The sequence below is a fragment of the Bubalus kerabau genome, chromosome 12 (assembly GCF_029407905.1).
Source record: "Bubalus kerabau isolate K-KA32 ecotype Philippines breed swamp buffalo chromosome 12, PCC_UOA_SB_1v2, whole genome shotgun sequence".
Classification (NCBI taxonomy): Eukaryota; Metazoa; Chordata; class Mammalia; order Artiodactyla; family Bovidae; genus Bubalus; species Bubalus kerabau.
The window spans coordinates 19915141-19926809 of record NC_073635.1 but is presented as its reverse complement, the minus strand read 5'-3'; the positions used below and the strand labels follow the sequence as shown (position 1 = coordinate 19926809).

At 46.2% G+C, this 11669-nt stretch overlaps 1 protein-coding gene across 1 annotated transcript in view; it reads left to right on the top strand.

The window, feature by feature from the left end:
• Positions 1-535: 535 nt before the first annotated feature.
• EBPL (EBP like) overlaps positions 536-11669 on the top strand; it is a 29502-nt gene continuing 18368 nt past the window's right edge. Inside the window, exon 1 of the mRNA XM_055542192.1 lies at positions 536-772. Within this exon, the coding sequence (XP_055398167.1) occupies positions 602-772 (171 nt within the window). The 5' untranslated portion in view covers positions 536-601. The remainder of the gene's footprint in view (positions 773-11669) is intronic.

Here is an 11669-nt window from a genome sequence, read left to right as displayed (position 1 = left end):
ATCAGTCCTGGGTGTTCATTGGAAGGACTGATGTTGAAGCTGAAACTCCAATACTTTGGCCACCTGATGCGAAGAGTTGACTCATTTGAAAAGACCCTGATGCTGGGAAAGATTGAAGGCTGAGAAGAAGGGGAGGACAGAGGATGAGATGCTGGATGGCATCACTGACTCGATGGACCTGAGTCTGAGTAAACTCCAGGAGTTGGTGATGGACAGGGAGGCCTGGCGTGCTGTAGTCCATGGGGTAGCAAAGAGTCGGACACGAGTGAGTGAACAGAACTGGGGATAGGTCTGGTTTCGGCAGTTAAGAAAATTGGTGAGCATGTACCTGAGTTGAGAAAACGTCTGGCTCTGCTGTCTAGGGACTCCGCTGTCTAGGGACTCCGCTGGGCAGCGGGGCGAGAGGGGGAAGCCTTCTTCCGCCCCGCCCCCTCGCCGCGCAGCCCCGCCTCCTCGCCGCGCAGCCCCGCCTCCTCGCCGCGCAGCCCCGCCTCCTCGCCGCGCAGCCCCGCCTCCTCGCCGCGCAGCCCCGCTTTCCCGCTCCCTGCTCGCGGGGCGATCCCAGCCCAGGTGCGGGCAGTCTGCGCTAGGAGTAGGAAGCATGCACGCGGGCGGGGAGCTGGGCGCCGCGGCGGGCGGCTCGCTGCTGCTGTGCGCCTCGCTGCTGGCGGTGGGCTGCGCGCTGGGCCTGCGCCTGGGCCGGGGTCGGGGGGCGGCGGACCGCGGGCTGCTCGCCTGGCTCTGCTTCAACGCCCTGGTGCATTTCGCGCTGGTAAGTGAGTGTCCTCGCCTGGGCCCCGAAAACGCGGGTGGGCGCCGCCTCTCTTGAGACCCTTCCCCCTAGCTTCCAGGAAAGGACGCGGACGCCAGGGACGCCTTGGCCGCCCCGGGCCTTATGGCGGGAGACCCGGGAATCACCTGGAGGCCGTGGTGCCCGTGGCCTTTGGCCAGATACTGCATCTCTCCGAGGTCCCAAGGCCGTAGCGCAGCTTCCTTAGTGGTGCCAGTTTCTCTACCAAATTAAAACTAGACCAGGAAAAGCCGAACATTGTTATCCCTCTATGGTGCTCTTAGTCGGATTGTAAGTTGTCGAAAGGCCTTGGCTTGCTTGACTTCGTAACCTGCACATAGATGTTTAAGATAATTGAGAGTTTTTGAATGACCCAGAGGCAGCAGGGAGGGGTGATGAGGTACGCTGGGGCCTGAACCAAAACCCCAAACCCTCTCCCAAATACTAACCACCATTTATTGGGTAACTACTGTATGCAGGCCCAGTACTGTGTTTAAAATTTCTGACCTGCGAAAACCCCATAAATCACTTATTATTGTCCCTATTTTACAGAGAAAGAAGCCCTGCAAAGTTAGATGACTTCACAGTGCCACACAGCTGGCGTGATTTTCGGCATAACTTTTATTAATTAGTCTGACTCCAAAGTTTGCACTTTATTTCATGCCAGGCTTTAGGAAACTTGTCCTTAAAACTTCAACTCACTTTTTGTATGGCCAGGACGGTTGTTTTTAAGGGAGTCTATTGAAAATGCCCCACTTCCCATGCACACACTCTTCTTAAAGCCTTTTGTTAAACTAGGCAAAATATCTTTTTCCTTTTTTTGCCAATTTGACCTTGGTTAAATCTAGGCAAACCCAAAGCTAATGTGAAGCCAGGGTCTCTACAATCAGTTCTCCTCCCTATCCGGTGGTTTCAATCAACGGAGGATAGAAAATACAAGAAAAAAAAAATTCCAGAAATTTCCAAGATGAATTTGCCCCCCCCCCCCCCCGCAACTCCCCCTCCTCACCCACAACTAGTTACATGGTATTTACCTTGTATTTACAGCTACTTATGTAGCATTTATATAGTGTTGGGTAGACGCTTACTCCTTGGAAGGAAAGTTATGACCAACCTAGATAGCATATTCAAAAGCAGAGACATTACTTTGCCAACAAAGGTCTGTCTAGTCAAGGCTATGGTTTTTTCCTGTGGTCATGTATGGATGTGAGAGTTGGACTGTGAAGAAAGCTGAGCACCGAAGAATTGATGCTTTTGAACGGTAGTGTTGGAAAAGACTCTTGAGAGTCCCTTGGACTGCAAGGAGATCCAACCAGTCTATTCTAAAGATCAGCCCTGGGTGTTCTTTGGAAGGAATGATGCTGAAGCTGAAACTCCAGTACTTTGGCCACCTCCGGCAAAGAGTTGACTCATTGGAAAAGACTCTGATGCTGGGAGGGATTGGGGGCAGGAGGAGAAGGGGACGACAGAGGATGAGATGGCTGGATGGCATCACTGACTCAATGGACTTGAGTCTGGGTGAACTCCGGGAGTTGGTGATGGACAGGGAGGCCTGGAGTGCTGCAGTTCATGGGGTCGCAAAGAGTCGGACACAACTGAGCAACTGAACTGAACTGAACTAAACACCATTTTTACAGGAGTGACTTGAGCTTTTGTGGGTTTTGGCATGCTTGGCAAACAGTCCCTGTCTGAGGGAGGACTGGAATATTGAGAAAGAGCAGAGTTTTGGATAACCACCTAGGGCTGCAGATGTTTTTCAGTTGGATATGTGCACATATCAGATACTGCTGGAGTGGAATGATGAAATTCCTTCTTTCCTAATAGTCAACTTATGGAGGTTGTAGATAGTAAATAGTTCCCTCAACTCCTTTATTTATAGAATTGATTTTTTTTTTTGCTGTGCGGGGTCTCAGTTGCAACACATGGGATCTTTGGTCTTCGTTGCAGCATGCAGGATCTTTAGTTGCGACATGCGGGATCTAGTTTCCCGACCAGGAATCAAACCGTGGCCCTGCATTGGACCACCAGTGGAGTCTCTAAAGAATTTTTAAGCCGTGGCTGAACACAAGGTGTCCAAGGGACAGGGGCAATAAAACAGGTTACAAGGCCCACATAAAGTGTATTATATTTTAGACACACAAAAAGGGTATCAAAACACTAAAACATACACCCACATGTTCACCACCTGGTTTAAAATTAAAGCCTGCTTTTTAAGCACTGACTGCCAGGAAGCACTGGATACATCTCCACTTGGCACCTTGAGGTGTAGCCCCATGTATGCCCCACTCTCCTTTATTCTGAAGGAAATTCTTCCCCACACCACCACCCATGGACCCATCTTGTGCTATTTACCTGTCTCAGCTGCAAAACATCCCACTGTTTGAGTGTACCATACCATACATACCTTGAAGTGAAAGTGTTAGTTGCTCGGTCGTGTCTGACTCTTTGTGACCCCTTGGTCTATAGCCTGCCAAACTTCTCTGTTCTTATAATTCTCCAGACAAGAGTACTGGAGTGGGTTGCCCTTCCCTTCTCCAAGGGATCTTGCCAACCCAGAGATCAAACCCATGTCTCCTGCATCTCCTAATTGTAGGCAGATTCTTTGCCATCTGAGCCACTGGGGACCTGAATACATACCTTGAATACATACAATAATCCCTTAATTCTAAAAGGCACTTTTTTTTTTTTTTGGTAGGTTACAACAATCAGTGGCATAACTACTGTGGGTTGTTTTATTGATGTATTAAAATATATTTAAAAAAAATATATATATATATATATTTAAGCTTCCTTATGGCTTAGTCAGTAAAGAATCTGCCTGGAATGCAGGAGACCCAGATTCGATCCCTGGGTCAAGAATATCCCCTGGAGAAGGAAATGGCAGCCCACTCCAGTATTCTTGCCTGGGAAATCCCAAGGACAGAGGAGCCTCGTGGGCTGCAGTCCATGGGGTTTCAAGAGTCCGACACAATTTAGCTACAAAACCACCACTAAAAAATATTTATTCATTTGTTTGACTGCACCAACTCTTAGTTGCAGCACCCGGAGTCTTTTACTTGTGGGATTCGAACTATTTGAGCAGCATGTGGGATCCAGTTCCCTGACTAGGATTGAACCTGGGCCCCTTGCATGGAGAGTGCGGAATCACAGCCACTGGATCACCAGGGAAGTCCCTGATATTTTATGTCTCTGGAATTAGGTTGTATCTTTCAGTTGATAATGAAATATGATAAATAAAAGCACACCCATTAATAATGTCTGGTTAAGTTGACTATTTACATACAATGCTTCAACCAGCGTCTTGGTACACATATCTTAGAGACTGTGAGAAGGGCTCTTAAGTGGTTGAGGCCTACCAGGCAAATGCATGTCCATATTATCTTTGAGATGATTGGGAGTTTGTTTTGAGAATACCCAGAAATGTGGGTGGACCTAAGATTTGAATAGAAAGACTGAAGGAGGTCTGAAACCCCAGCTCACTTCTTCCCGCTGGAACCTGAGCTGTCTCTCCTCACCCCTTTTGACTTGACTTCTCAAGTTGAGGCGCTGTCTGGGTCTGCTGGCCAGCATAAAATGCCCAGCTCCCCTGTTGCAAAGAGATTCAACCAAGCATTGCCAGAGATGGTTCAGCTCCCTGATGTCCAATCAGACACTGGTTACCTGGGGCTGCAGCTCAGACCTTCAGTTCATCAGTTATGGCTGGGATGGAGGGCTGGTTGGTTTCCTGTCTGATGGGAGCCGTGGTGACATCCATGAAGAAATCAATGGTTTGGCTCACCATTGCTCAAAAGGTGCTATGGGTGTTTCTTGCCCTGGTGCTTCATGGGTTTTCCCTCATCTGTGATCTAAGTATAGCATTCTAGGCATGGCCAGGGGCTTCCCAGGTGGCACTCATGGTAAAGAATCTGTCTGCCAATGCAGGAGACTCAGATCCAGGTTCAGTCCCTGTGTCAGGAAGATCCCCTGGAATAGGAAATGGCAACCTGCTCCCATATTCTTTCCTGGAGAATCTCATGGACAGAAGAGCCTGGTGGGCTATATCTATGAGGTCGCAAAAAGCTGAAAACAACTGAGTGATTGAGCACAGGCGTGGCCAGAGCTGGAGGCAGGGTGTGTATGCCTGTTTGGGGAACCTGTGGAAGTCCAGATTGATTAGAATGGAAGATTTACATAGGGTAAGACTCTAGCAATATGTCTCTAGCTGATGTCTGCAGACCTAGATGATTATCATCGGCTTTGATTTCTCTCTCTTTGTCATGACTGTAGTCCTCTGTCAGTATTTATGGTGGATTGCTTCCATAACCCCCTGGGATACTCAGATCCACACATTCTTAAGTCCCTTATATAAAGAAGGGGGACAAACTGGAAAGAGAACTTGAATTACAGATACGGCTTAGAGTTTTATTCTGTGGAAGGAAGCCATGGAAGTGTTTCAGTCAAGGAAGTAAGGTGGCCAAAGCGGATCTTTCAAAACATAATTTGTTGGTGGTGTATTACGTCACAGGGTAAGGGGGCTGAGATTTTACCTTTTCAGGTGAAGTTAGCCTTGTTGATTGCCCAGGCTCCACAGGACAAGGCAGTGAGGGCCAGATGGTACTTGCACAGGCCGGGGGCGCATTACAGAGAGGAACAATCCCCAGATTAGGTTCCCATCTTCTGTGGAGCTGCTGGTGACCTGCTCCTACTTCTCTCTAGAGAAAGACCTTATCTTTACTCAGGAATGTAAACAGATCCTCTCTGAGGAAGAGGAGGTGAGGGCTTTATCTTCACTACCCTGAAACGTCTCAGGAAGGAGAGGTCTCTAAGCCCTACTACTCTGGAATGTCTCCTTACGTGCATATTCTTTTTTTTTTTTTAATAGATTATTTTTTTTAATATGTTAGTTTTTCTTTTTAGAATAATTTTATTTATTTTGGGCTGTTCTGGGTCTTTGTTGCTTTGCAGGCTTTTTCTCTAGTTGCAGTGTTAGTTGCTCAGTCATGTCCAACTCTTTGGACAGTCCGACCCCATGGACTATAGCTACCAGGCCCCTCTGTCCATGGGATTCTCCAGGCAAGTATACTGGAGTGGGTTGCCATTACCTTCTCCAGGGGATCTTCCCGACCCAAGGATCTTGGTTGTGGCGCGTGAACTCTAGTTGTGGCTTATGGGCGCCAGAGCCGTGGGATTTAGTAGTGGTTTAGTGCTTAGGCTCAGAAGTCGCGGCACTGGGCTTAATTGCTCCACACCATGTGAGATCTTAGTTCCCTGACCAGGGATCAAACCCACATCCTCTGCACTGCAAGGCAGATTCTTAAGCATGAGACCACCAGGAATATTCTTAAACTAGTGTGGATGCCTGTGCTTAGACACCCCAGCCAGACATTGCAAGAATAGGAGATCTTTATGGAAAATTATCTCCTAACAGATGCAGGGTGAATTGGAAAGGATAGTTCAGGGCAAGAAGATCAGCTAAAAGTGACTGCAGTATTTTAAGAATGAGAAGAAAGCTGAGCCTGGGTGGTGATGAAAGTGAAAATGAGGAGGAAAGCGAAATACAAGAGACTTTGCAGGGAAGAATTTTATGAGTCAGAGTAACCAGTTATATATACATCGGGAGTAGAGATTATCTTGGGGTTTAGAATTTGGCTGGCTTGGATAATGTTGATAATGTTAACAAGGACAAGAAAGTCTGATTTTAGAACTGTGAATCTGGGACTCCAGGGTGTAATTGAGGGGAAATGGTTGGAAGGTGCTGAAAATGTAAGACCCGTTGGAGAGGCAGAGTCAGGGTGGAACAGAGAGTTGGAAGTTCTTCACTGGACTGGAGGAGCGTAGGAAGCCCTGGGGAGAGTGACTTCCGAATAAGAGAAAACAGAACGGTGAAAAGCCTGCGGAGGACAGCAGAGTCTTTTGATATTGCTATTGAACAATCAGGAAGAGGAAGATCCAGGAAGAATCTTGGGGGCAAGGCCAAGAACAAGATAAAGTGCTGGGTCCTGGGAGCTAAAGAAGGGAATTTCAGGATCACAGTGAAATGTGCAACACTGTTACAAAAATAAAAAGTTCAAAAAAGGTGAAGGCTGAACCTTCTGGGACCAGCCATCAGGAAGTAGATGTAGATGGCATTGCTTGAATGGGGGCACCAGCAGCCAGGGGCAAGGGCTTAGCAGGTGGGGCAGAGGGGAAGTATATGCCAGACTTGGAGGAGATTTGGTGGTGGAAGGAAGGACAGTGCAGGAGTGTGCCGACTTGAAGAAAAATGGACAGACTTAAGAGCTGTGAGTGTAAGTTGCTTTTTTAAAAAATTTATTTAATATATAGAGGTATTTTTTTAGCTGCACTGGGTCTTTGTTGCTGCGTGGGCTTTCTCTAGTTGCAGAGAGCGGGGCCACTCTAGCTGGCGTGCTCAGGCTTCTCTTACTGGGGAGCTCGGGCTCTAAGCTTGTGGGCTTAGTTGCCCCACAGCACACGGCATCTTCCCCGACCAGGGATCGAACCCATGTCCCCCGCATTGACGGATGAATTGTTAACTGCGGGACCACCAGGGAGGTCTGTGAGTCTAAGTTTTAATTCAGGGACCTTACTGAGGACTGTGAGTGGCCCAGGAGACAGCCTCTCAGGAGCTCAGAAGAAGCTGCCCTCAAAAGATAGGGGAAAAGAAAGAAGAAAGAAAGTTAGTCACTCAGTTGTGTCCGACTCTTTGTGACCCACCAGGCTCCTCTGTCCATGGAATTCTCCAGGCAGGAATACTGGAGTGGGTTGCCACGAAAGAACATATATATGGGTTTTGGCTAGGGAAGACATGCAGTCAAGCACACGTCCTCGATAAAAAAAATCACTGCTGGTCACAAAAAAACAAGATAGCTCAAGGTAACAGTATCAATGCTTGTCCAACCATACATGTGAAGATGCTTGAATCCAGACTCATGAGAATTCCTCCTGAGACGTGCATCCTACAATCTCGGGGGCCTGTTTTTCTGAAGCACAGTGTGTCTCATGCTGCATTTCACCCCGAGTTCCTCTCAGGGAGCGCAGTCCGTCAGCAACTGCAGCCGCTGTTGACTTCATCCTCACAGAGCTGGGTGCTGAGCAACACCCTTTATTCTTCCTTGTTTACAAAGAAAAGTTCAAAAGGTGTGGCAAGAGCCAGGGACTTGGGGTTTAAGGTGGGAAGGTCTGAGCGCATGTGTGAGCAGGAGCCTGGTCCAGGGGAGGGTGGATGGCAGAGCTGTGTGCGGGCCCACGTGTTGCTGGGGTTGCCCAGCCACATGAAGCGAGGGGAATCGGATGGGCCTGACTCTGCCACTGGTCCTCTGCTCAGACCCCTAGGCTAGCCATTCCCACCCTCATGACTGTGGAGCAGCACTTGGGCTTGTCCATCAGGATGCAGGACGGTTGTCACAGAACATCTGGGCTCTGTAGTCTCTCCATTCATTCTGCCTTAACGCCCAAGCGTCATCTTTCTTCAAGAAATCCTGAGGCTGCTTACCTCCCTATTAATTGGTGTATTTTGGACATTACCCTTTTCTGTTTCACGTTGCCATCTGTTCTTTGCCTTCACGGCAATAACTTCAGCCTCTGATCTTGGGACTTTCTAAAATTGTCTTCCTCCCACTACTTTGTCATGAGGTCTGAAGTTGCCTTTTAATTCGCCGTCTGTTGCTGGCTCCTGTTTTCCTTTCCATTTTTGGCATCATTATCTTCATCAGTTTCGCTCTAAGATAGATATCCTCTCTGGTAAATGAATTCATAGTCCTGTGCTGTTGGCTAAGCCTGGTGAGTCACAGGGGTTTAGCTGTGTGTTAAGAGTAATGGTTCACTGGTTAATTTTGTGTGTCACCTTGACTGGGCCATGGGGTGCCCAGATATTTTGACAAACGTTATTCTGGGTGTTCTGTGAAGGTGTTTTGGATGAAGTTAATACGTACATTGGTAAAGCAGAATGCCCTCCGTAACACGAGTGGGCCTCATCCCATCAACTGAAGGCCTGTTGTCGTCCAGTCGCTCTGTCGTTCCGACTCTGCGACCCCATGGACTGCAGCATGCCAGGCTTCCCTGTCCTTCACCATCTCCTAGAGTTTGCTCAACTCATGTCCACTGATTCAGTGATGCCATCCAGCCATCTCATCCTCTGTCATCCCCTTCTCCTCCTGCCCTCAATCTTTCCCAGTATCAGAGTCTTTTCCAGTGAGTCATTTCTTCATATCAGGTGGCCAAAGTATTGGAGCTTCAGCTTCAACATCAGTCCTTCCAATGAATATTCAGGATTGATTTCCTTTAGGATTGACTGGTTGGATCTCCTTGGTGTCCTGACTGGAACAAAAACCTGGTCTTCCCTCAAGTTAGAAAGAAAGCCTCCTACCTGGGAGACATTCACGCTGGGACATTGGCTTTTTACTCCCTTTTGACTCAAACTGAAACAAGGACTTTTCCTGAATCCCAAGCCTGCTGGCCTTTGGACTAGATCTGTACCATTGGTTCCGTCTCTTCTCAGGCCTCTGCTTGGGTTAGAGCTTCACTGGCTTTCTTGGGTCTCCAGCTTGCTGACTCAACCTCAGGTCGTGGGACTTGTCAGCCTTCGACAATTGCTTAAGCCAGTTCCTTATGATCAATCTAGGTAGATACATAGACATACATACACATAACTTTAGTTACAGATATAATCTTCTGGTGGTTCTGTTTATGATGTCAAAGCCTAAAGAATAGCGCCCAGAATGAGCCACTATCCATTATTTAGGGTGGTAGACAGTCCTCGAACTTCTACAGATCAGGATTCAGTCTGTTTTCTAACATGATGAAGAATGTTCCTTAGCAATTGGGATAGCTGTCCATGTAGCCACATCTCAGAATGACATATTGTTCCTCCTTTCCACAAAATTTGAGTGCCTGCTGGGGAACCTGTGTCTAGATACAAACAAATTAGATGACCCTTGTCCTCTCAGAGTTTATGGATTAGCAGATTTTTTCTTATTATTTCATGTGGAAAATAATATTTGTTAATATAAATATTAATAATATTTATTAATGTCACTTGATATGAGAAATTTCTTATATGAGAAATTTCCTTTGCAGATAAGGGCTAGGAGAAGCTTAGTTTCTTTTTAAAAAATTGATCTCTTTCTCTCTGACGGCAAGAACAAAATAAATGTTTCTCCTTTTCACTTTGGCTGCTTGGATGCTCAGAACCATATTTAAGCTCTATAATAACAAAAGATAGTCTACATATGGATGTTTTTATTGTCCCCGATCCAAATTCTTATGTATATTTTACCATTTAGTGGAATGTTTTGTTGTAATTAACCTAAAATCTTTTGTAAAAGGAGAAAGCCTGTAAATATTTCAAAAAATTTTAATGCAACTAAACTTACTTCCTTTGAAATAAAAATATTCCAGGGAAATATCTTTTTTCTTTTATAACACTAAACACAATTTGTAACTGTTTTGACTTCTTCTATCTCGAGAACCTGGCCTGGTGCCTGGTTTGTAGGAGCTATTCTGGAATATTTGTTAATACTGAATGAATGAAAGAGTGATTCTTTTCATTTAATTTTTAGCAGCATCTACCATTTGCATTTTAAGCCTCTGATTGCTCAGATATCTAAAATGTCAGTTCTGGGACTTCCGTCATGGTCCAGTGGTTAAGACTGTGCCCTCCCAGTGCAGGGGTCATGGGTTCGATCCCTGGTCAGGGAACTAAGATTCCATATGCTGCTAAGTCACTTCAGTCGTGTCCAACTCTGTGTGACCCAATAGATGGCAGCCCACCAGGCTCCCCCGTCCCTGGGATTCTCCAGGCAAGAACACTGGAGTGGGTTGCCATTTCCTTCTCCAATGCATGAAAGTGAAAAGTGAAAGTGAAGTCACTCAGTCATGTCCGACCCTTAGCATGGACTGCAGCCTTCCAGGCTTCTCCGTCCATGGGATTTTTCCAGGCAAGAGTACTGGAGTAGGGTGCCATTGCCTTCTCTGAAGATTCCATATGCCACAAGGCAAAAAGAAAAGTGGTTAAAATGTCAGTTCTTTTTCTATGTCAGACAGTCTTTTAAAACAAAATTTGTTTATTTATTTCCACAATAATTGTAAAAAAAATAACATATCTACAAGGAAGAAAAGTTAAAATTACCTAGAGATAATTATTGTTACTATTCTTAAAAATTTATATGAATATATATATACATACAAATATTTTTCAGGATCCTTTTTGAAAAAATGGGATCATATTATTCATTCTTTGTTGCTTTTTTTCCATTTAGCTGTGTTCAGTGGCCATCTGTATGAGTCTGTTGAACTATTAATACCTCATAAATTTAAATAACTGCTTAGGATTCCATTATACTTCATGTATAATCTTTTTCACCAATCCTAAATTGTTGGACTTACAGGCTTTTCCCAGTTGCTGGCAATTATATAGAATGTTCTCTGTACATTTTTATGCACTTGTTTTAAGTGTTTACCCAGAATGAAGCCTGAAAAGTATAGTTGCTTACTCTAAGGGAAGCTAAGAGTTTCCCTGGTGGCTCAGTTGGTAAAGAATCTGCCTGCAATGCAGGAGACCCAGGTTTGATCTCTGGGTTGGGAAGATCCCCTGGAGAAGGAAATGGCCACCCACTCCAGTATTCTTGCCTGGGAAACGCCCTGGACAGAGGAGCCTGGTGGGCTACAGTCCATGGGGTCACAAGAATCGGACACGACTGAGTGACTAAACCAAGGGAAACCAGTGTTGGAAGATCCCAGAAACGTGATCCCCATTTGTAGTTCCATCAGCTGCTTTCCCCCAGTCGTCCAGTAGGAGATAGCAAGATTGTATCAGGTACCTCTCAGATCTTCTTGGCTTCATCTGACCCTTGACTGTTTGCTCTGCTTCTGCCACCATGACGGCTACCAACTCCAGCTTCAC